At 40.4% G+C, this 26029-nt stretch overlaps 1 protein-coding gene across 1 annotated transcript in view; it reads right to left on the reverse strand.

Moving 5' to 3' along the window:
• The window catches only part of ANKFY1 (ankyrin repeat and FYVE domain containing 1), a 92531-nt gene that overhangs the window by 48126 nt on the left and 18376 nt on the right, over positions 1 to 26029 (reverse strand). Inside the window, exons 2-3 of the mRNA XM_006899795.1 lie at positions 22573 to 22765; positions 13852 to 13970 (exon numbers count right to left, since the gene is read on the reverse strand). Coding sequence (XP_006899857.1) covers positions 13852 to 13970; positions 22573 to 22765 — 312 coding nt within the window. The remainder of the gene's footprint in view (positions 1 to 13851; positions 13971 to 22572; positions 22766 to 26029) is intronic.

Raw genomic sequence — 26029 nt, forward strand, 5'->3', positions numbered from 1 at the left:
TCAAGAATTCAAGAACAAATTTTTCCTTTGACTTATTTTTTTCCCTTGCTTTTTATTTCATGAACATGCAATAGTTGTGTAATTTTTTAAAAGTTAAAATGTAATACATGCAACAATGAATGAAGGGAAACCCAAAATCTCTGTAAATGTTCATTAAAAGTAATAAAATTTAATAAAAGAAAAAAATGTAATACAGCAACTTGGGGGAAAGCTTGGGATGAAAACTGTATAAACCGTCTAAACTACTACCTCAACTAGGTCAACTCTTGACTAGTCTAAATAAGAGAAATGGTGGTCAGCAGACCACTTACAATCGTTGTTTACACTAGTGATTTGTAAAGTGTGCTCCTGGACTAGCAGAATCAACATCACCTGGAAAACTGTTGTTATTAGGTATGCTCAGGTCAACTGCGACTCACAGCAACCCTATAAACTACAGATCTGAACCTTGCCCTAGCTTGTGCTAGATATTCTAAATGTCAGGCCCCACTGCAGATCTACTGAATAAAAAACTGACAGTGGAGCTCAGCACTAGGCAAAACCACTAAATAAGTCAAAGCTCAATAAAGTTTAACAACTACACTCCTTGATTATCCAGGATATATGTGTATGGTGCAGTTTGGACTAGGGACAGACCTTATTAACTTGGTAATTAAGCAATGGCTGACTAGCTCCACCTAGAGTGGAGAAGAGGGGGCTGAGGCAAATTATACCCCGTGAGGAGATTTACTCTCAGTACACTTTGCAGGTGAAAGAAGAGTTGAGGCAGGACTTGGAAAGGATGCTGAGACTCACGCTTAGCAACCAGTGGTATAAGGCTAGGCACAGAATAAGGAACCAGAGAAGGGAACTATTTTCTTCTATGTACTTTTAGGCAAATCAAGTCACCTATCCGCTTCAATCTATTACAGCAAGGAGCTGTAAAAGTCACACAGATAAACCAAAGAATGAACTCTGAGAAGCAAAACCAGTGTCCTTCACGATCTTCACATTTACCTGCTGCTAGAGCTAACGCAAAACCTATACTTGGACCAAGAGGCAGTAGTCAGAACAGAGCAGGGTAACACTGCATGGTTCAAAATAGTGAAGGGTGTACGCCAGGGATGCATCCTGTCTCCATACCTTTTCAACCTGTATGCAGAACAGATCATCTGGGAGGCTGGGCTCTAAGAGGAGAAGTATGGTGTCAGGATTGGTGGAAGATTCATCAACAATCTGCGTTATGCAGATGACACAACCCTGCGTGCTGAAACTGAGGAGGACCTAAAGCGCTTGCTGCAGAGGGTCAAGGACTGCAGCCTCCAATATGGATTAAGGCTCAATGTCAAGAAGACAAAGATTCTCACCACTGGACCAATTGCATCAGGATGGACGGTGAAGAGATTTGATTGTTTACAGCTTTAGTTTGCTTGGATCAACACTCTTGGCACCAGTAGCCAGGAAATTAAAAAGACGTTTTGCCATGGGAAAGTCTGCTGTTAGGGACCCTCCAAAGTACTGAAGAGCAATGGTGTCTCTCTGGAGACTAAGGTGTGTCTGATACAAACCATGGTTTTTGCTATCACTTGTTATGCATCAGAGAGTTGGACAGTAACTAAGGAGGAAAGAAGGAGAATTGATGCCTTTGAGCTGTGGTGCTGGAGAAGAGTACTCAGAGTACTATGGACTGCTAGGAAAACAAACAGGTTCAACCTGGAGAGGGTTAAACCAGGTGGCTCCTTGGAGGCAAGGATTCTGAGGTTCCGTCTAGCATACTTTGGACATGTTGTAAGGAGAGACTGGTCCTCGGAGAGGGACATTATGCTTGGTAGGGTGGAGGGACAGCGCAGGAGGGGAAGGCCCTCTATGAGGTGGACTGATTCAGTGACTGGGGTAATCGGGATGGGTGTATCAGAGACGGTGTGATTAGCACAGGACAGAGCAGAGTTTAGGGCTGTTTTACATAGGATCGCTATGAGTCGCAAGTGACTCGACAGCACATAACAACAAGAGAGGCCATTACTCTAAGGAGGTCTAAACATACAAATTGCTTAAAATCTGTGACTCCCAAGGAAAAGAGGGGGACAAAAATCCCAACTTCTGAGTGTGTTTCACTATAATCCCAGATGCACATACTCACTCTTTGAAGACCTTGTGATTTACTTGAGACAACCAAAGATCAAAATGGAAATAAAATTATCCATATACAATTAACCATAAACTGAAGCATATTGAGTAAGTTAATTTTGTTTCTTTAATCCTGTGCTTTATCTGTTAGAAGCTGAGGAAGATGTTCTAAATCTTCAACTGTTATTCTCAAATATACCATGGACTGGCAAAAGAACAATTAAGTCGGTTTTGGAAGAAGTGCAGTCAGAATGATTCTTTAAAACAAGAATAAGACTGTCTGAGACACTGGGGCATTTTATCAGGTGGGGATAGTTCCTGGAAGATATCACGCTTAGAAATGTAGCAGGACAGTGAAAAAGTGAGGAAGACACTCAATGAGATGGACTCTAACAGTGACTGCAACACTGAACTTTAAGAACAGCAGAGATTGCGAGGCTGAGGGAGGATCAGACAGGGCTTCACTCTGCTGCACACAGGGTCACCATGAGGCAGAGCCACCTCGGTGGAACCTAAAAACAATGAGATGTATCCCAGGAATGCAAGGTTAGTGTAACATTAGGAAAATCAGTATCAGTCACTATCAACAGCACAAAGGAGAAAAAGTAAACATTCGTATAGGCAGCTGTCAAATCATGAAAGAGATCTATTCCTCTGTGTGTCTTAAAAGTCAAATTTTCAGGTAAGTCCGAAAAGGTGTACACAGTTCTTACTGGCCTTACTCTAGTGCAAGGTCAGTTGATATTTGCCTAACTCTAGCGCTCAAAGTCTTTTCAATGATTTAAAACCAGCACGCGGAAAAAGTGAAAATTACTGCGTTAAGACTATTTCAAGGAGGCATTGGTTCAATAATTTCAAAATGAGGGCAAACTTACATTAAAGAGCAAAGTCCAAGATGCCTATGAGTCAGGTATACATAACCTAGAGACTGAATGTAGATTGGGGGTGGGGGTGGGGAGACACAAAATTCAATGCCAATTCCTAGTAACTTGTTTTAGAAAACTATGACTATTCACATTTATAAAGGACATATGTGTAAGATTGACATCCAACATTAGATACATAATTTAAAAAGTGCAACTATTTCTAGACTGAGAACATGCCAATTTTGACGTTCAAAGAAATTACTAATATTCAGATTATATAAAGAACCTTTCAAAGAAATATGTACATAACTCAACACAGTCATTTCATTTTCTCTTGTTTTTATGTGCATTTCATTTTCTCTTGTTTTTATGTGCCATTGAATGTGGACCTGAATCAGGTGATTTTTAAGCAGGTTTTCAGACTATAAACTGCACAGGAGGTGAATGCCTATCTTTATCCCACAGAATTGAAACTGCCGGGCTAGGAACTGACAGTGCAATTCTATCCACTAGGCCACTAGTAGTTGTTGTTATGTGCCATCAATTTGTAGACGACTCATAATGACCCTATGAACAAAAGACCTGAACACTTGTATAACTTTCATTGTTTCTCTAAGTTCATAGAGTTTCCAGAGGCAAGCTATTTCGGAAGTGGATACCATTCCTGCTTCCAAGCCTGTTTTCATCTGGGAGCTCCACCAAACACTGTCCACCACAGGTACTATTATCACAAAGACACATCAGTGTCACAGTGTTTAGCATCACAGCAACCAAGAATTAACTCTGTACAGAAAATGGACAGACCAGTGCTATACCACTTATAAGAACATTTGACCAAAAACAATTAAAACCAGGCCTGAGGGCTGCAGATTAAAACCACCCACCTTTGGTTTAGTAGCATAACTTTCTATCCACTAGGCCGGCCAACAGAGCTGTATGACTCACAGCAATTTCATGAAAAACAGATCTAACCCTTGCCCTATCCTACACCATCCCCACAATCTGAGACACCCTGAAGCCCAGTGCCTCTAGAGCTTTTATTTATCTGTAATAGCCCCAAGATTAGAAAGTAGGGAGAGGAGAAACCAAAACAACCAACTGTCCAAAGTTGCTGTTAGGTAAGTGCCATCGACTAACTCTGTGATCCTATGTACAAGGGACCTGAACCTTGCCTTATCCTATGCCATCCTTATCATCTCAGAAATATTTGAGGCCATCACTGTAGTCACCATGTCAATCCATCTCATTGAGGATTGATTCATAGCTGGCCCCGTACTGAGTTCCCAAAGCTGAAAACCACACAGGAGATTGTCTGCTCCTTGTTACAGAAGAATCCACCATACATAAAGTAGATGTTTTTAGTGCTCTAAAGGACGGCATTCCAGAAACTCTTGCTGTTTAATGTGTTGTGTAGCTTTTAAATCTTATCCAGTATTATGTACAAAGGATGCTATTTAGTAATAAGAAAAAGAATCTATCTTAAATACAACTTTTTAAAGTAGCTGTGGCTTCCCTTATTCATACTCTGCTGGGTTAACTCTTTTCTTTTGGTTCTGACATCCACTTTTAATCTAAAATAAAAGTCTGTGTTCTACTGCTGTAGTTATTCTATCAGAGGGCCTAGAACTGTATAACTTACAGCTCTCCTGCTATAATATAAGCTACATAGCCAATAAAATCACCTCTGTACCACCATTTCTACCCTGCTTTAGTCAACAATCTCAGTAGACTGCTATCATGGGTCAGAATCTCAAAATCCCAATATTCAAACCAGATCAATTAAATCAGAATTTCTGGGCGCAATGCTCACACACAAGTGTTTTGAAATTTTCCCACGTGATTCCAATGTGAAGCCACACTTCAGAGCCAAGTCTTCACTCCCCTGTAACTCAAGGTATGAACCTTGGACCAGAATCACACGCTTCACCTGCAAACTCAGAAATGCCACTTCTCAGGCTCTAACCTTGTCCTTCAGAAACTGGATTTTAATAAAATCTCCAGGTGATTCACAGGTTGGATAAGCACCACTCTGGCCCAACATTAAATATGCTAACAATATTATGAGGTCTTCTTTTTCCCATGGAAAGCTGAGAGACAGGCTAATAACTTGCTTCCTCCATTTACACAGCTAGTGAGTGGCAGAATCAAGATCAGCAGCCTTCAAGGCCTATGACAAAGGTTCCCCAATTTTTCTCTGTTCATAAGCATGCACTAGGTCAGAAGAAATGCTTAACAGTTGTCTTTAAGAAACAAGGCTTAAACAAGTTCATTTAGTAAGCACTTACATCCTAAAAATCTAAAAGCCATGTAAAAAAACAGAAACAAAAAGTATCATTTTTATTATTAAAGTACCACAATACTTATTAATGGATATGTGTATATGTTAGGCATCACACAATTTCTCAAAATTTGGAATCCAAGTTGATCTTCAAAAGGTGAGGAGAAATGTGGGGTCAGGACTGGTGGACGATTTATCAACAATCTGCGTTATGCGGATGACACAACCCTGCTTGCTGAAACTGAGGAGGACCTGAAGCGCCTGCTACAGAGTGTCAAGGACTGCAGCCTACAATATGGATTGAGGCTCAATGTCAAGAAGACAAAGATTCTCACCACTGGACCAATCGGCAGCATCAGGATGGATGGTGAAGAGATTGAGACTGTTCACAGCTTTAGTTTGCTTGGCTCCACAGTCAACAGTCTTGGCACCAGCAGCCAGGAAATTAAAAGGCGCATTGCCATGGGAAAGTCTGCTGTTAGGGACCTCTCCAAAGTGCTGAAGAGCAGTGGTGTCTCTCTGGAGACTAAGGTGCGTCTGATACAGGCCATGGTCTTCGCAATCACCTGTTATGCATCAGAGAGTTGTACAATGACCAAGGAGGATAGAAGGAGAACTGATGCCTTTGAGCTGTGGTGCTGGAGAAGAGTACTGAGAATACCATGGACTGCTAGGAAAACAAACAGATTTGTCCTGGAGAGGGTTAAACCAGGTGGCTCCTTGGAGGCAAGGATTCTGAAGCTCCGTCTAACTTACTTTGGACATGTAGTGAGGAGAGACCAGTCCTTAGAGAGGGACATTATGCTTGGGAGGGTGGAGGGACGGCGCAGGAGAGGAAGACCCTCTATGAGGTGGATTGATTCAGTGACTGGGATAATTGGGATGGGAGTGTCAGAGACAGTGCGATTGGCACAGGACAGAGCGGAGTTTAGAGCTGTTGTACATAGGGTCACTATGAGTTGCAGGCGACTCGACAGCACATAACAACAAACAACAACAACATTCTGACTGCCAAAAATCCCCCTTTGTAAAGATGTAACACTGTCTAACCTGGTTTAAAACAGTAAACCTTTGTCACATCTCAGAGTTTCTTAGATTCAAGAATCCAGAAGCAGCTTGACTGGGTAGTTCTGGCTCACAATCCCCTATGAGACTGCACTCAAGCTGCTGGCCAGGGCAGCTGTCATCGAAGACCTAACTGGAAGATTCTATCCCAGAAGCTGGGCTCACGCCCCTGGCTACTGGCAGGATGCCATGAGGCTGTCTGAGTGTTCTCCTGATGGCAGCTAACTTTCTACAAAGCAAGCAAGCAATCCGAGAACCAGCACAAGCCAACCACAATGGCTTTTTGAGCCTATTTCTGAAGTAGTATGTCATTTCTGTCATTCTATTCATCAGCAGTGAATCTTCAGGTACAGACTAACACTTGAGAGGCGAGGAATTGGGCTGCATATCTGAAAAGAGAACATCAAATATGGGCATATTTTATAACCACCATAAATATCATCAAAAGAAGCATAGCACAATCTAACACTAGACTTGAACAACCTTGCGCTAGTTCACATAGGATTCAACAGATGTTGAGTGTTGCTGTGTTTCTCTTGAATATTTAAATTATCAGCCACTCCCCTTTGACTTTGTAGGAACATTACAGATGCCTCAGCACAGAGTCTGGAAGCCTGTGCTCTTTATACTGGCAAGTCCCGGGTCTCCGGGTTCTCCACAGAGCACAGCTTTCCTCAGCAGGCTGAAAAGGAAAAAGGAATGATGCTACATGTTCTTTGGAATAGCTTCTCAAAACCCAGAACACATTCCAGGAAGCTGACTAACTCATACCATAAGCTCTTATGTCAGAGGATCATAAGCTCTTTGAATGGAGAAAGCATGCAAAAAACTCTCCTTCTTCAAAACAGACCTTCTAAAGCATCTGGAACACCTCACAGTGTTACCATAATAAAAAATCATAACCATGTTGGTCCAATAGTAATGAAGGAAGAAGTTCAAGCTGTACTGAAAGCATTGGCCAAAAATAATGGCCCAGGAATCGTTGGAATACCAACTGACCTGTTTCAACTCACAGATGCAGCCCTGGACATGCTCACCAATCTACGTCTGAAGTTTGGAGGACAGCTGCCTAGCCAACTGACCGACTGGAAGAGATTCATATTTGTTCCCATTCCAAAAAAGGGCAATCCAACAGAAATTATCAAACAATATCATTAATGTCACATACAAGCAAAATACTGCTAAAGATCATTAAAATACTGCTAGAATACTACAGACAGAGAATAGCCAGAAGCTCAAGTTGGACTTAGAAGAGGACGTGGCACGAGGGACATCACTACTGATGTCAGACGGATCTTCGCTGAAAGCAGAGAATACCAGAAGAATATCTATTATTGACTATGCAAAGGCATTTGATTGTGTGGGATCACAACAAGTTATAGCTAACATTGAGAAGAATGGGAATCCCACAGGTCTTAATTGTGCTCATGTGAAATCTATACCCAGGCCAAGAGGTTGTTGTATCAATACAGCAAGAGAACACTACATGGTTTGAAATTAAGGAAGCTATCCATCAGGGTTGTTTCCTTTCTCCATACATACTCAATGTGTATGCTAAGCAAATTATTCAAGAAGCTGGAGTCCACGAAGAATGTGGCATCAGGATCAGAGGAAGACTCATCAATAACCTACACAATGCAGATGACACAAAACTGTTTGCTCAAAGTGAGGAAGACCTGAAGCACTTAACTGCAGAATATCAGAGAATACAGCCTTCAATATGGATTACACTTCAAAATTAAGAAAACAAAAGGACTGTCAAGAGAACAAACAGATATGTCTTGGAGAATGTAGAGCCAGCTCTCCTTAAATGCAAAAGTGATAAAGCTTTAACTCACATACTCTGGGCATACTGCTAAGCCATACTGCTTGGAAAGGAACATTGTACCTGCAAAAACAGAGGGTCAGAAAAAGAGACCTTCAATCAGATGGCTTGACACAGGGACTGCAGCAATGGCCTCAAGAATGTCATAGACGGAATAGAATTTAAGTAGTGTGTGTTTTGAATTTAAAGTCTCCCAATTATTTCGACATTAAAAGTGTATGGCATGAATCAATCAGCTTCCTGGAATGTGCTCTAGGTCCCGAGATGCTATTCTGAAGAGAAGAGGGCATCCTTCCTTTCTCCTTTTCAGCCTAGTTAGGAAAGCAGTGCTCTGAAGAGCACTTAGACTGCACAGTGAAAGAGCACAGGCTTCCAAACAGATGGAGATCAGAGGGCACAGCCTTCCATATGAAGTGAACTTCAACATAAAGAAAACAAAAATTGTCACAACTGACAAGTAAGTAGTAACATCATGACCAATTAAAAGAATGAAGTTATCAAGGATTTCATTTTACCTAGATCCACAATCAACACTCCGTGAAGCAGCTGCCAAGGAATCAAGCCAAGTCCCTTAGAAGACTAAAGCACCCTGAAGCCAGCCACAGTATTTTCAATGCCTCTTATGTATACAATGAGGAGATTCTGGAGGCCTAGTGGGTAAGGAGTTGTGCCAAAAACAGGTGTTTTGGATCCTCCAGCTAATGCTGGGGAGAAAGAAGGGCAATCTCCTCTTGTGCTGTTTATAGCCTCTGATAAAGCACTGAAGGGTCACCTATGGGTGGGTTTCAAGGGCATTAATGTATTTTGGAATTTTTGCATATGTATGCACTGTCAGATGAGTAAGGAATATCAAAGATTTGATGTCTTTGCACTGTAGTGTTGTTGGTGGTGACAAATACTGAATATAACATGAAATCCCAGAATAAACAAACCTGTCTTAAAAGAAGTATAGCCAAAATGTTCCTTAGAAACCAGGAAGGCAAGACTTCCTCTCATATGTTCTGGATGCACTGTGTTTCATACATCATGCTTTGTCCTCTAAAAAAGGAAGGCCCTCAACAAGCTGGACTAACACAGTAGCTACAATAATGGCTGAACCACAGCAAAGGTTGTGAGGATCAGGTAGTACAGGGTAGGGTTTTGTTGTTGTTTGTAGGGTCTCCATGAAGCAGAATCCACTGGAAGCTGCCTAACAAAAACTAACATTACCAATGAGAAAAAAACTTCAAAAGAAAAGGCTGTTGTTGTTGTTATGTGCCGTCGAGTCGTTTCCGACTCATAGCGACCCTATGCACAACAGCTCTAAACCCTGCTCTATCCTGTGCCAACCGCACTGCCTCTGACACACCCATCCCGATTACCCCAGTCACTGAATCAATCCATCTCATAGAGGGTCTTCCCCTCCTGCGCTGTCCCTCCACCCTCCCAAGCATGATGTCCCTCTCCAAGGACCCGTCCCTCCTGGCAACATGTCCAAAGTATGTCAGACGAAGCCCCAGAATCTTTGCCTCCAAGGAGTAACTTGGTTTAATCCTCTCCAAGATGAATCTGTTTGTTTTCCTGGCAGTCCATGGTACATTCAGTACCCTTCTCCAGCACCACAGCTCAAAAGCATCCACTCTCCTTCTGTCCTCCCTAGTCATTGTCCAACTCTCTGATGCATAACAAGCGATTGCAAACACCATGACCTGTATCAGGTGCACCTTAGTCTCCAGAGAGACACTGTTGCTCCTGAGTACCTTTGAGAGGTCCCTAACAGCAGACTTTCCCATCGTGATACGCTTTTTGATTTCCTGACTGCTGGTACCAAGAGTGTTGACTGTGGAGCTGAGCAAACTGAAGCTGTGAACACTCTCAATCTCTTCGTCATCCATCCTGACGCTGCTAATTGGTCCAGTGGCGAGAATCTTTGTCTTCTTGACATTGAGCCTTAGTCCATACTGAAGGATGCAGTCCTTGACCCTTCGCAGAAAGTGCATGAGGTCCTCCTCAGTTTCAGCAAGCAGGGTTGTGTCACCTGCATAACGGAGATTGTTAATAAATCTTCCACCAATCCTGATGCCACAATTCTCCTCATAGAGCCCAGCCTCTTGGATAATCTGCTCTGCATACATGTTGAAAAGGTATGGAGACAGGATGCATCCCTGGTGTACACCCGTCCCAATTTTGAACCATGCAGTGTTACCCTGCTCTGTTCTGACTACTGCCTCTTGGTCCAAGCATAGGTTTCGCATTAGCACAATTAAATGTTCTGGGATTCCCATTCTTCTCAGAGTCAGCCACAGTTTGTTATGATCCATACAGTCAAATGCCTTTGCATAATCAATGAAACACAGATAGACATTCTTCTGGTATTCCCTGCTTTCAGCCAAGATCCATCTAACATCAGCAACGATATCCCTAGTACCACGACCCCTTCTAAACCCAGCCTGGACTTCCGGCAGTTCTCTGCTGATGTGCTGTTCTAATCGTTTTTGGATGATCTTCAGTAGAATCTTGCTTGCATGTGAAATCAATGACACTGTTCTGTAGTTTCCACACTCAGCTGGGTCACCTTTCTTTGGAATGGGAACAAATATAGATCTCTTCCAGTCGGCCAAGTGGTTGTTCTCCAGATTTCTTGGCACAACTTGGTGAGCACATCCAGGGCAACATCTGTTATCCGAAATACTTCAATTGGTATACCATCTATTCCTGGGGCCTTATTTTTTGCTATTTCCTTCAAAGCAGCTTAAACTTCTTCCTTCATCACCATAGGCTCTTGCTCATATGTTATTTCTTTAAATTCCTCTGTATCTGCCAATTCCTTTCTATATAATGACTCAGTATATTCCTTCCATCTTCTTTTAATACTTCCTGGATCATTTAATATTCTGCCCAAAGCATCCTTGATTACAGCAACTCTAGGTTTGAATCTGTTCTTCAGTTCCTTGAGCTTAAGAAATGCTGAGCGAGTTCGGCCCTTTTGATTTTCTGACTCTAGCTCCTCGCACATTTCATTGTAGTATTTTGCTTTGTCATTCCGAGCAGCCTTTTGGAATCTTCTGTTCAGCTCTTTAGTATCTTGAATTCTTCCTTGTGCTTTGGCTTCTCTATGCTCCAGTGCAATCTTCAGAGTTTCTTCTGACATCCAGAGCCATGAAAATCAACTTCCCTAAGAACGTAGTTTCTCTGCAAGTAGAAATCTATTTTCATACAATTTTATCATCAGTACTTTGTAAAGTGCCTGGCATTTTCAATATCTGTTATGTAAATTAAACGCTTCTGGAGGAACAAAATACAAAAATTAATGAAATTAATTTAATCAAGTCTGATAAAAAGGAAAAAGCTCAACCATTTAAAAAACATAGTTCTTATGCTATTTATACACATTTGTTTACAAGAACCTATTTCCAATCTTCCTAAATTTGCACGCAAGTCATGTGAAGTTGGTGTTTCCAGGTATCACGTAACACACAGGCTTCCCAGGCAATTTCATCTGTTGTAACCCCAGATTCAGGCATCACATGGATGCCTGGGCAAAGCTACAAAGCTGCTGGTCAAAATACACAACAGATCCACTACCTTGGAGCCACTCCCTATAGCTTCAAAGATAATTTACTTTAAAGTGGATCAGTTCTGAAAGCAAATTTTACAGCAAAGACCAAACCATACATCCTATTTACAAGAGGCATGAACATTTAAAGGTATTGATATCACACTGTCCTGAACTTTAAAAACCTCTCATGGCCAGATAATGACTGACTGAAAACCTTGCATAAATGAAAGCATGTTTTGTGTTTATGTGTTTATAACTCTGCCTTATGGACCTCAAATTATATCCTAAAAGTTATCATAAATAAACAGAGTTCATTCACAATGAAGAAACATTAGACATCATTCCCAAATCTGTGAGGTAAATACCCAATTATCCTCTGTAACACCACCGTTGCAGGGGAATTAGCCTTATAAAGGTTACTAAGGTTAAACTTTCTTAGCACTCCATGTTCTTTCTTCTGTACTTCATACATAAAACAATCATATTGCTGTGTATATGGCCCTACCTTGATATGATTTGCTAACAATCTGTTTCTTTCAACAGAATATGAGCTCCATTATGGCAAGTATAGGGTCAAAGTCAACATGATGCTCCCAGAAAGATAAAACTAAGACTTTATAATTGGCAAAACGTCTGTTCAAAGAGAAAATGCAGCAGAGTTTTAACTTAGCCAATCATTTCTAAAAATACTTCTTAATGTTCACAACACATTACAAATCTCACAGCTAGTAAGAATGGAATCAAATGAAAAATTTGCTGTTTATCTTAGTTTTTTTCTTAACAGAAATTAGACAGTACTAAATCAAAGTGTGATTTAAAGTCATATTTTTAAAATGGCATTTTTAAGTCTACTTAAACCAGACTTAACCACATTCCACACAACATAAAAGTGGCATACATTAAGTAAGCAGTGAAAAGCTGTGTGTGTACCTATTTAAATTCTGAAGAAAACTAATGGGCATCCTCTGATGTTACTTTTTAATTCAGTCTTAAAAACTAAAAAAAGCAAAACAACTATGAGGTACCATTTCACCATTTCACCTGAGTAAGAATAGCACAATTTAACAGAACAGCAAACAACAAATACTGGCAAGGTTGCAGAGAAACTAGAACCCTTTTTCACTGGTGGTGGGATTGTGAAATGGTGTAACACTATGGAAGGCAGTAGCACTTTCTCAAAAAGTTGCAAACTGAAATACAATTTGACCCAGCAATTCCACTACTGGGAATATACCCTAAAGAAACCAGAAATGACACTCAAGCAGATATATGCACACCCATGTTTACTGTGGCTTTGTTCACAATAGCAAGGAGTTGGAAACAACCTAAGTGTTCATCAACAAATGAATGGACAAGAGAAGCTCTGTATATTCACACAATGGAGTACTATGCTGCATGTAAAACAAGGAACTTGTGAAATATTATACAAAATGGGTGATCCTGGAGAACATTATGCTGAGTGAAATATCTCAGTCACAAAAGGACAAATACTTCATAGTGCCGCTGTTGTAAAATGAGTGACATCAGGGTTGGGGGGAGACTGAGAAAGAGGAGATAAATAATGTATACTACATTGAAATAGACAAGGGAGAAAACTGTTTAAAACGGATATATGATTAGGTATTACCGTCATGACAGGAGTCAAGAATGAAGGCAGCATAGTGGAGTGGACTTGGGGGGGAGGGACTGTATAACAATGAAAGAATTTTTCTTTTACTTTTCAAAGAGAAGAGCAAATTGGGGAAAAGGGTGGGCAGGGAGAAAAATGCAACAATGAATGAATGGAAATCCAAAGTCTCTGTAAACTTTCATTATAAAATTAACTATTTAAAAAAAAGAAACTAGAAAAAGTACTTATAAGCAAAATGCTTTTTGGACAGATCCTTCTATTTATAAACTATAATGATGTTTTTGAGGTTTTCTGTTTTGTTTTTGCTATTGTTTACTGGTTCGTTTTTTTAAATGTTTTTATTAGTTAGCCAAGTACCAAGCAGAAGTAGCCACTAAAGTTCAACCCAGTGACTCATCAATCATGTCACTAATTGCTAGGCACTATCAATTGATAGCATTCTACTTTCAGTAAACTACAAGCATTACAAAATGAAAATCCAGAACCTTCTTCCATGAGTGCCTGTGCTGACAGTTTTAAGTCTCTGATGGGTCAGAGGCTCACCTGATAGGTCCAGTTCCTGGATGGAAGACAAGTTGGCCAGACTCCAGCTGTCGCTGCGGGCTGCCAGGACAAACTTGTGAGCACTGATGCACCTGCCCCCAACCTTTATCTTCAGATCGCTGACAGAGAAAAACATCAACAGATATAAAAAGAGAGGTATCTAGTGTCATTAAATAATTCTAGTTTTATTAAAGGTTAAGCTGCAAGTAATTATAACAGATCAGATTAACAAGGTATACATTCTTTCCAATGAAAACCGGAAGCTGGCTATTTAAATAGTTACAAAGAGTATATTAATTAATGAACATACATCAGCACAAAAAACATAATCCACAAACTCTTTTTACATGCTAGCACTGAATTCTGACGGCTTGTGTTTTAGAATACACTGCCAGGCAAACCTTCTATGTCTAACTTCTGCTCCCAAAGGTATTCCTTAATAAAATGCTTGTGATTGTGAATCTGTAAGTTTAAGAAGAATGATTACAATTCAGACACAAACTAGGAAATGTTTTATGCAGGATAAGTCATCAAGGAGAAAAAGTTGGACAGCTTAAAGATTGTTAATGACAGCTTTAAGGTTCCAGTGCCGCTGACAGTCCATACTAATGCTGATGTGAGGTTAACGAGAAAAATAGCCAACAAATTCCATTCGACAAAACAGTTGAGAATACGAATCAAATAAAAAAAAGAATATGAAACACAATACCAATTTTCCATGTCCTCATCAGAAAACATTTAGACCTAATATTGGTCAGTCATTTTTTACTCAATAATTATATAGAAATGAGATGAAAAATTATTTTTTCTACAAAACATGTTTCTGTATTGACATACTAGTGTATTAAAAGCAAAAGAGCTTTCTAGATAAATATTTAACACTGAAATGGCAAATGCTAAGGGAGGAAAGCATCTGGAAAGCTAACAAAAATTTACAGACTACCCAGTGGGCTGTCAAGAGCATGTGCCATATGGCTCATCTGGCAGCAAACCAAAGCTCGCTAAAAATGGTTTCATTGTTATCATCCTGCTTATATTTACCTATGATTTAAAATTTTTTATATTCCCCTTTAAAATCATCACTCTGCAAAATCTTTATAAATGAAACAAAAAAAAGTACTAGACAAATTTTTAAAACCCCCAACAGAATAGTGTTTATATAATGATTAATCCCAACACATCTCACTCCATAAAAGCACTCTCTAGAACATAACTTTAAAATCACATAAGAGTACCAACAATTCCAGTTTTATTTAAAGCTAGGTGTCAACTAATTATAACAGATGGCAGATTAAGAGGATATTCATTATTTCTAATGAAAACAGGAAGCTAGCTATTTATTGTTAGGTGCCAATGAGTCAAGCACAACTCAAAGCGACCCTATGAACAAAAGATCTGAACCTAGTCTTGTCCTGTGCCATCCTCACACTTCCTGACACACAAGAGCCCACTGCAGCAGTCACCTGTCAATCCACCTGGTTTAGGGTCTTCCTCTCATTCGCTGACCCTCCATCCTTCCCATCATCATGTGAACATCATTCAAGGAAAAGCACCTCCTAGCAATATGTCCCAAGTATCTGAGGTGAAGTCTCATCATTCTTGCCTCCTAAGAGTACTCTGGCTCTTTTTCTATTCATTCTCTTGGCCATCTATGGAATGTTCAGTGCTCTTCTCCAACACCACAGCTCAAAAGTGGCAATTCTTTTTCTGTCATCCTTATTCACTGTCCAGGATGCATAGCTAGTAAATGGAAAGACCATAGCCTAAATCAGATGCACCTTAGTCCTCAAACTAACATCACTACTTCTCATTAATTTGGAGAGGTCCCTAAATGCAGATTTTCCCAGTGCAATTCTTCTCCTTATTTCCTGGCTGCTTGTACCAAGGGTATAGTGGATCCAAGCAAGATGAAGCTATTGACAGTTTCAATCTCCTCTCCATCATAACACTGCCTATTGGATCAGTGGTATGAATCTTTGTTTTCTTGACATTGAGATGGAATCTATACTGAAGGCTGCATTCCTTGATCTTCTGGAGCAAATGCTATATTTATCATATCATATATCTACATGTCTATCATCTATGTATCATCTAGTGCTAGTTATTTACAAAGCACAATTTACTTATTTTTTTAATTTTTTTTTTTTTGAAGGAGACGAACGGCCTTTATTGCTTGTCTGGACAGATGCCCAGAGCGGGCAGGGCAAGAGGGCTGGGAGCTTGTCTGGGACAATAAAGCTGCCCTCAGCGGATGGGAGCCATGTCGCCCAGGAAGGGTGTCTTCATGCAGCCAGTGCAGAGCTGGTCCATCCAGAGTGGGGCCTCATGCTGCAGCAGCGTGCGGCGTGGGTAGAAGGTGAAGTTCACACGGTAGTTGAGCAGGCAGCCGAGCAAGGCCAAAGCACAATTTATAACAATCTGAATGTACTTACAAAAAAGTATTATGTTCTAATAAATGATACTCAGCATCTCTACTGCTTCAACTACATACATGACTCTTGGTCACAAATTACAAAAGTAAAAAACCCCCAAAAAACCTGTCAGGCTTCCAAGGCTTTACAGTATAAGACTATTTCATCTTTCTTTGGTGAAGCAGTTGGTGGACTTAAACCAGTAACCTTTTGGTTAGCAGGGTAACACCCTACACCACAACTTCTTTCATTAAGTGAATGGCTCAATGAAAATTTCTCACTTCACTGAAGATGACATTCAGTTGGCTAATAAGCACATGAAGAAATGTTCAAAATCCCTAGCTCTAAGAGAGATGCAAATTAAAACAACTATGCGATACCATCTCACCCCAGACAGAATAGCAAAATTTAACAGAACAGCAAGCAACAAATGCTGGCGAGGTTGTGGAGAAACTGGAACCCTTATTCACTGTTGGTGGAAGTGTAAAACGGTGCAACCACTGTGAAAGGTGGTGTGGCACTTTCTCAAAAAGTTGCAAATAGAGATACCATTTGACCCAGCAATTCCACTACTGGGAATATACCCCAAAGAGACCGTAACTGACATTCAAGCACATATATGCACGCCTATGTTTATCGCGGCTTTGTTCACAATAGCAAGGAGTTGGAAACAACCTAAGTGCCCATCAACAAATGAATGGATATAGAAGCACTGGTATATTCACACAATGGAATACTACGCTGCATTGAAAAACAAGGAACTCATGCAAGATTATTCAAAATGGGTGATCATGGAGGACATTATGCTGAGTGAAGTATCTCAGTCACAAAAGGACAAATACTGCATGGTGCCACTGTTGTAAAACAGGACTGACTTTGGGGTTGGGGAGAGACTGAGAAAGATGGGTTCAATAATGTATACTGCATTGAAACAGATGAGGGAGGAAACTGTTTAAAAAAGGGATATGTGATTAGGTATTTTTGTCATGACAGGAGTCTAGAGCTAAGGATACATGGTAGAGTGGACCTAGGGGAGGGTTCGTAAAACAATGAAAGAATTTTTCTTTTACTTTTCCAAGAGGGTAATGTACTAGGGGGGAGGGTTGGGAGGGGAGAAAAGTGCAACAATGAATTAATGGAAATCCAAAGTCTTTGTAAATTTTTACTGAAATTAATAATAAATTTAAATTTTAAAAAAAAGAAAATTTCTATGACTCACGAACATCAGTTCGTTTCCCACCCCCTCTTTTTAAAATTAAATTTTTATTTTATAATCATTTACTTAGAAAGTTTGTATACATTGTTTTTCACATTGGATATTTCTCATTTCTTCCTCCACTCATCAAATTATAGGACCCTCTCCCCTCCTCCCCAACTCAGATCCTATGCACGTTCTACAACAATGATCTCTACAGTGTTTGTCCTTATGGGACTGACTTAGTTCATTTAGCATAATGTTCTCCAGTCCCTCCCAAGTTAGGTAGTGATTTACAAAATCATTGCTGCATAGTGTTCCATCGTGTGAATGTACCATAATTTCTCATTTCATTTGTTTGTGGCTGGATATTTGAGCTGTTTGATGTAGCAAAAGGAAATAATCTAATTAGTCATTTTATTAGTAATATAAAAAAATTCAAAAAATGGAAAATCTGATAAACCTGTAAATATTCTATGCACAATCAGAAGCCTACTAATATCTCTTGTTTCATTCTAGTCAATTATAAAGTTTTTCCTTTCAAAATATGGGTACCAGGGCACTGGAGCAAAGGACATTCTGGAGAAAAGGGGAAAAAAAGAGGGTCTTGTTAAAGTTTCTCAATAAGCACTTCAATGGGATTGATAAAGTTTGGCTGTTAAAAGAAATGATGCAATATAGAATAAAATCAAACTAGCATTTTTATTCTTTATGAAACAGAAGTCTTCTGAATTTATGTAAAAATAAATTTCAGTTTTTTCCACATTTCTCATTCAAAAATATTAAAACATAATTTTTCAACATGGATGAACCTAGAAGACATGTTGAGTAAAAAATAAAAAATTAAAACCCAAAAACTGTATGATTTTACTTTTATGAAATGACAAGAATAAATCAGTCTCAACTCACTGCCAACTAGTCAGAACCAACTCATAGGTGACCCTCCAGTGGACCTTGAAGACTGTAACCGACCAAGAAGAGCCTGATCTTTTGGTTAGTAGGGTACTGGTGGCTTTGAACTATTAGAGAGGGTCAGCGTCTGGGTTAGCAGTGCAGCTCCCTATGGATCATATCACCAGGATAAATACACCAGACCAAAATCCCACACTCACTGACCCAGCGTCAGTTCCAACTCAGAGCAACACAGCAGAACCAGCACATAGTAAAAATGCTTCTATAAGGTTTCCAAACACAATGCCCTTTCTCCCACTGAAGAGCTGGTGAATTCAAAGCAACTTTCTGGTTAGCAGTCAACTGTTTTAACCAATGCACCACCAGGGCACCTAACTAACAAATGCACAGAGACCAAGGTTCACTAGTGGTTACCAGGATTAGCAGCAGTGAGGGGGAGGAGTGGAAAACACTCTCTGGGATGCTGTTATTGTTCAGTACCACTGAGTCGGAACCAACCTGTAGCTGACCTGCTAGCAGGTTTTCAGAGGCAGTATATCACATAGGATATTATGTGTGGAGCAGCTGGCAGATTCAAGCCATGTGCCTTAAGACTGGCAGCACAATTCCTTACCTCTAGGCCACCAGAGCTCTCCATTCTCTATGCAGTAGTCACTTTTTGTTTATGGAGATGGGAAATGTGGCTTAATTTTATATTGCTGTTAGGTGCTGTTGAGTCAGAACCAACTCATAGTTGATCTTCCACTGGATTTTCAGAGACAATAAATGGCATGGGAGGAGATTCCCCTCTGTCTTCTTCTGAAGAGCAGCCGGTAGACTCAAACTTTACTCACTAGGCCACCAGAGCTCCCTTAACTTTATATAGCCTGACTGATATAATGGCAGTCATTAAGTTGTGGCATCACAAGAAAAGTCATCAACTCACAAATGCTATGTTTGCTATATATAAGGACTCCTGGAAACTCAATGGTTTTACACTTGGCTGCAAACAGAAGAGTCAGCAGTGTGAATTCCCAGCCACTTCAAGGGAGAAAAGACTTGGTAACCTATAAAAAGAAGGAAACTCAAGAACTGGAGAAGAAACTGGATGACAGGACTGTCTGTACGAGCCACAATCTCATCTACCTTGAGAGCAAAAGAACTACTAGTACCTGATCAGCCTTACCAACGCTTCTCATCATGTCACAGCACATAGATCCTAGTATAAGAAAGAAAATCGTAGAACAAAATTGCAAATTCGTAACTTATCTAAACTTACTGGATTTTCTGAAGCTTGAGGAATCCCTGCGGTTATTGTCCTGAGATACTATTTAAAGTACTGTAGCAAAATTATTCCCTAAAATCACATTTAAATTAAACAGCAGCTAAGATCAAAAAGTGAAAAATCTCACCCTTAAATAACACACTTTTCAAAAAAATCAGATGAGACAAAATACATAAAAATTACTGTAAAACACAGATGAGAAGTCTAAAAGACAAGGAGTTTAAATTAACAGGAGTGAAACTGGGACAGAAAAGAGAATGTTGACACAATGTGGAAAATGGAACCAATGTCACTGAATATTATGTATAGAAAACACTGAATGGGAGTGTGCTTTACTATGCATATTTCCAACAAAAATATATATTTAAAAAAATTTTATTATTAATTTCAATGAAAATTTACAGAGTCTTTGGATTTCCATTCATTCATTGTTGCACTTTTCTCCCCTCCCAATCCTTCCCCCCAGTATACTCCTCTCTTGGAAAAATAAACGAAAAATTATTTTATTGTTTTACAATCCCTCCTCCCAGGTCCACTCCACTACACAGCCTTTGCTCTGGACTCCCGTTGTGACAAAAATACCTAATCACATATCCCTTTTAAACAGTTTTCTCCCTCATCTGTTTCAATACAGTATACATTATTGAACCCGTCTTTCTCAGTCTCTCTCCAACCCCAATGTCAGTCCTGTTTTACAACAGTAGCAACATTTTTTATAAAAATATCTAAATCTCCCTTCAGCTACTCCACTTACTAAGACACACATAAAAATACTATTTAAATTCTCCAACAAAATGTGTGCTTACAGGGACATGGTATTATCCATTTTCTATTTTGGAAATCGAGTGTCTGCTTTAAAACTAGACAATTATTCCTTTGACCACAGAAAAAGAGGAAGAAAAGGTACTAATCCAAATCTAACTGCAATTCAAAGGACTGGCCTTTAATCAGATTATTTGGTTTTTTAAATTTTTGGTGTATTAAAATTTTCTTCCTTTTAGAAAGAATTAAGATGGTAGGTGGCAGTTCTACATTTTTATCTTATTTGATCCAAATATCCACCACACCTTTCCTTAAGTGCACACTTATGTCTTAATGCTTTGTTTCCGTTGTTGTTGTTAGGTGCCATCCATCGAGTCGAGTATGACTCCTAGCGACCCTATGAACAAAAGACCTAAACCCAATCCTGCCCTGCATCATCTTCCCACTTCCTAACACACAAGAGCCCAATGCAGCAGTCACCTTGTCAATCCACCTGGCTGAGGGTCTTCCTCTTCCTCGCCAACCCTCTATCATTCCCAACATCATGTCCCTCTCCAAGGAATAGCACCTCCTAGGAATAGGTCCCAAGTATGTGAGGCCAAAGTATGTCATCCTTCTTGCCTCCAAAGAGCACTGCGGCTGCACCCTTTCCAAGACATATCTGTTTGTTCTCTTGGCCATCAATAGGATTTCAGTGCTCTTCTCCAAGACCACAGCTCAAAAGTGTCAATTCTTTTTCTGTCATCCTTATTCACTGTCCAGGTCTCAAATGCACAGATAGTAATTGGAAAGGCTATGACCTGAATTAGATGCACCTTAGTCCTCAAATTTACATCACTACTCCTCAATAATTTGGAAAAGTCCCTAACTGAAGATTTTCCCCAATGCAATGTGTCTTCTTTATTTCCTGACTGCTCATATCAAGGATGTTAATTGTGGATCCAAGCTGGATGAAGCTGTTGACAGTTTCAATCTCCTCACCATCCATCATGATACTGCCTATTGGTCCAGTGGTAAGAATCTGTTTCTTGATATTGAGACGCAATCCGTACTGAAGGCTGCATTCCTTGATCTTCTGCAACAAGTGCTTTTAAGTCCTTCTCACTTTCAGCAAGTAAGGTTGTATCATCTGCATAATGCATGTTATTGATGCGTCTTCCGCCAATCCTGATGCCACAATCCTCTGAGTCCAGCTTCTTGGAAAATTTGCTCAGCATATAGATTGAACAAGAATGGAAAAAGAATACAACCCTGTCGTACCCCCTTCCCAATTCCGCACTCATTACCATCACCCAAATTCAATCCATCTTTTCTGACCTGTGCTTATTACCTCATAGCTGCTGTCCTTTCTCTTTATAATCTCATCTATTTGACATTATTTATGTAATTGTCATTTTGATTCTGACAGTTCCCACAACTTTATTCTGTATTCCTCTCACCAGATCAAGCACATTCTTCAATCTGGCGTCCAATGCAATCCATTCTCTCTTCCCTCTCTTACTGTTCTCTATATGGACACGTTCCCTAAATTGGTCTTCTGATTATCCTCCTCACTTTCCCATCTTTGAGCCTTTACTCAGCCTCTCCAACTATTAGTAACAGCATTGTCTATTAAATCTTACACAGCTTTAAACATCAATTTGAAGAGTTAACAGCAGATAACAAGTGAGTATTTACTATGCTCCAGGCTCTTAGTGCTTTAAATGTATTCATTAATAATCCTCCCAAGTGCTGTTGTGCAGTTATCTCTATTTTACCAATCAAAAATCTGAGACATATCATACATATGATGATCAAAATCAATAGCTTCTGTGAGGTTCTGTCACCATACTTCAAACACCAAGAGTCTCAACTATCACGTTATACGTGATATGAGGTACAAAACCATTTTCTGACTGCCCTAAAACAAAGAGATCTTTTCTTCTCATTCCTAGACAGAGAAACCACAATTAATACTTTCTGCATTAGAGATACTATCACCATAACATCCACATTCTGCTAAAAACAAGCACTGAACAGAATAAATAAAAATTCTTGCCTCAAGGATCTAAGATTCGAGGGAAGAAAGGTTTGCTGACTAATACTCGGAAAGACTGTAAGATGAGACATGCTACCATGGAACCCAGGACCAAAGCAGAGGAGCTTAGTTCCCTAATAACCCATGTCCAAGAGCTCACCTGTACTGCTCCCGCTCATAGAGGTCTGCCACAATCGTCAGCAGGCGGCTGATGAAGGACTCGCTGCCACTGTCCTTGTCAACTCGGGCGGCCAGAAGACTGCATTTCTTCTCTGTCTCTGCCAATTTGTTCTGCAGTTTGACATACTCTTTCCGGAGAAGCATCAAGTGCTTCTCCAACTTGGCCACCTCCTCTGAAAGAGAAACAAAGAATCCATGTTGACCAGGTGAAAAGCAAAAGCATTCACTATTCCCTCACCCGCACAGATGAAGGAATCCAAAACAATTACCCATATGACATGTCTATTTCCTGGTGATAGTCCTGCAACAACAACTTGTGGCCACAGAATTAGAACTAACAGCTGACCCTCCAGCAGGTTTTCACGAGGCTATAAATTGCACAGGAGCAGGTAGTGGATTTGACGCCTGTGCCTTTGTGCTGGCAGTATAACTCCCTATCGACTAGGCCACCAGAGTGCCCTGATAATTCATACAGGGACAAGAACTGTTTTGATTGATGATGTTTCTCACTAAGCCAAAGACCTTCTGTGTTTCCCTGAAGCTCACTACGCGATGTATGGCAATGAACAGACAAAAACCAGCACCTGTCATACAAATCTTTTACCACAAAATCCAAGTGTCACAGAGAGGATAGTAAATAACCTCACAGAATTTGTCAAACTCACCCAACACTGTTAATCCCAATCTCAGAAAACTGCACAATTCCCTCCCTGCCAACAAGCAAACCCATCTACATCATGCTTTCTCAGAGAAAGTGCCCCTTATATACCCATATTTAATCCCTCTACCTATACCCTAATCTCACTCCTTCCTGCAGGGCAGATTATTATTTAATAGGGTTCTTCCAGCCACAGTAATTCCCAAACGACTAGGACACACTCAAAACTCACTGTCGGAGAGTCAAAACCAACTCATAGCTGAACCTACGTTAAGTTTTCTGAGGTAGTAAATGGTATGGGAGGAGACTGTCCATTGTTCTGAGAAGCAGCTGGTGGATTCGAGCCACATGCCTTTGGGTTGGTAGTATAACTCCTTACTACTAGGGTATCTAGAGTTCCCTAATGACTAGGTTATGTTGTTGTCATGTGCCACTGAGTCAGAACAGATTCACTGCTGACCTGCCAGAAGCTTTTCAGAGACAGTAAATCACATGCAAGGAGACTGTCCACCTTACTACACATCAGCTGGTGGCTTCAAACCATGTGCCTTTGGATTGGTAGCACAACTCTCTACCAACTAGGCCACCGGAGTTTCCAAATTACTATGTTGTTGTTGTATACCTTTGAGTTGGAACCGACTCACAGATAACCCTCCAGTGGGTTTTCAGATGTAGTAATTGCACAGGAGAAAACTGCCCATGTTTCTCCCCTGGAGTTGGTGGATTTGTACCTTTGGGTCAGCTCCTAAACACTAAGTCACCAGAACCAACTGATAGTTGAACCTCCAGTGGGGTTTTCAGAGGTTGTAAATTACTCACGAGATTCCCCATCTTTCTCTCATGGAGCATCTGGCTGGATTCCAACTGGGTTCCTTTGGGTTATTAGCCCAACTCTCTTCCACTAAGCCACCAAAATTCCCTAATTACTAGGTGGTGGCTGTGTGCTGTCGAGTTGGAACTGATTCATAGCTGACCATCCAGGGGGCTTTCAGCCAGTAAATCGCACAGTACAAGATTGCTCATCCTTTTCCCTCAGAGCAATTGGTGAATTTGAACTGTGTGCCTTTGAAACTGCAGCTTCTCCTCCAGGACTCAGTAATTCTAAGCAAATATGAAGTGTTTGTGGCACACCACAGCGACTAGATAGTCTAATAATGTACATAATGTAAAGGAAAGCTAAGAGTTGAGCCCATCTTTTTTGGACCCAAAATCTCTGAGCTGGAAATTCCCAGGAAACAAAGAACCGAAGAGATGTAGAGAAATGGCAGCTGAACTGGCAGAAAACCATGAGAGTGGCGTGAAGCAATGATTGACTTCTTGGCCTCTGGGTGAGAGACTTGCTGGTAAACTAGCGCCTTTGGGCACTTATTTGTCAAGGAGCTAAGTTTGCTAATCCATTGAGCTAGAGCTGAGCACCTTCAGACATCAAATTTATACTTAACAGCAGAATCTGCTGCTCTGTGGTCATTGAAACCTACAGAGCTAAAAGAACTTTAAAACATTTTGTCTAAGCAGGACAGAGATCTGCCTTTTGGGCAAAACTGAGGAGAGATGCTAAACTGATTAAAGAATTATATTCTCAGAGTTCCTGATCCTGAATTGTAACCTGTGACTTTCTGAATAAACTCTCCAAAGGTGGCAGAGTAGAGGCATGTCTGACCTCAGAGGAATCACAATTGGGCTATGGGTGCTGAAGATGATTTGCATTCTTTGTGAAGCTGGAGATCAGAGCTAGCTACACCCTCACCCCAACATTTCGGTTTTATTTTTAATTTATTTCTTTTTCTGCTTTCTCAACCCCTCAGGACCTTTACCTACAGCAGCAATTTACACTACTAACCCAAAGGCCTCTCTGGCAATTCAAACCCACCAGCAACTCAGCAGCTCTTTGGAAGAAAGATAAGCGATTTCCACTCTTGGGAGTCTCTAAAAAAATGCAATGAAGGATCAGCTATGAGTCAGTTCCCACTTGCTGGCAATGAATGAGAGAAAGTGTCAAACACTGGACAAGCACTCCTTTAAGAAACCTGATAATATCTATGGCCCACCAGACCAGACAATGGATCCTGATAAGGCTCTGAGCCTGATCACAAAAGCCCAAACCCAAGTTAATTAGCAGGATCCTCATGCAAAATTCTGAACTAAATACCATCTTTCTCTTTCTCAGTCCTCCCTAAAATCCCCTTTTAAAAGTAACTGTCCTTGACTGCCCACACACCATCTGAACACTTGGCATTGCTCTTAAACTATGCAATAAAGGCCTGTTTATTTCTTTGGGGGGGGGGGGAACAAACCCTAAAAACTTGATGTGATTCTCACATGAAAATTGGCATTTCTAGGCAAAGCAATTGCAAGATGAAAATGTGCTTTTAATGAATGGTTCGAATCCACCAGATGCTCTGCTGGTGAAGGAGGGGCGATGTCCTCCTCCTGTACCAGTCAGATGTGATTTGACAGTACACACACAAAAATTAATAAAAATTAAAAGAAAAGAAAAAAACACGAAAATGTGCTTTCAGCTACTCACCACTGAGATCATAAACTACATATTCAGCTCAAAATTCCTGTAACTTTCTCCCCCTCCTCAAAAATACTGCAATTATCTGGCTTACTATTTAAACCCAATGTTGTTGTTGTTGTTATATGCCATCGAGTCACTTGCGACTCGTAGCGACCCTATGTAGAACAGCCCTAAACTCTGCTCTGTCCTGTGCCAATCGCATTGTTTCTGACACTCCCATCCTGATTATCCCAGTCACTGAATCAATCCACCTCCTGT

Source organism: Elephantulus edwardii, unplaced genomic scaffold (assembly GCF_000299155.1).
Source record: "Elephantulus edwardii isolate Elephantulus edwardi_28Jun2011 unplaced genomic scaffold, EleEdw1.0 scaffold00267, whole genome shotgun sequence".
NCBI classification, from domain to species: Eukaryota; Metazoa; Chordata; class Mammalia; order Macroscelidea; family Macroscelididae; genus Elephantulus; species Elephantulus edwardii.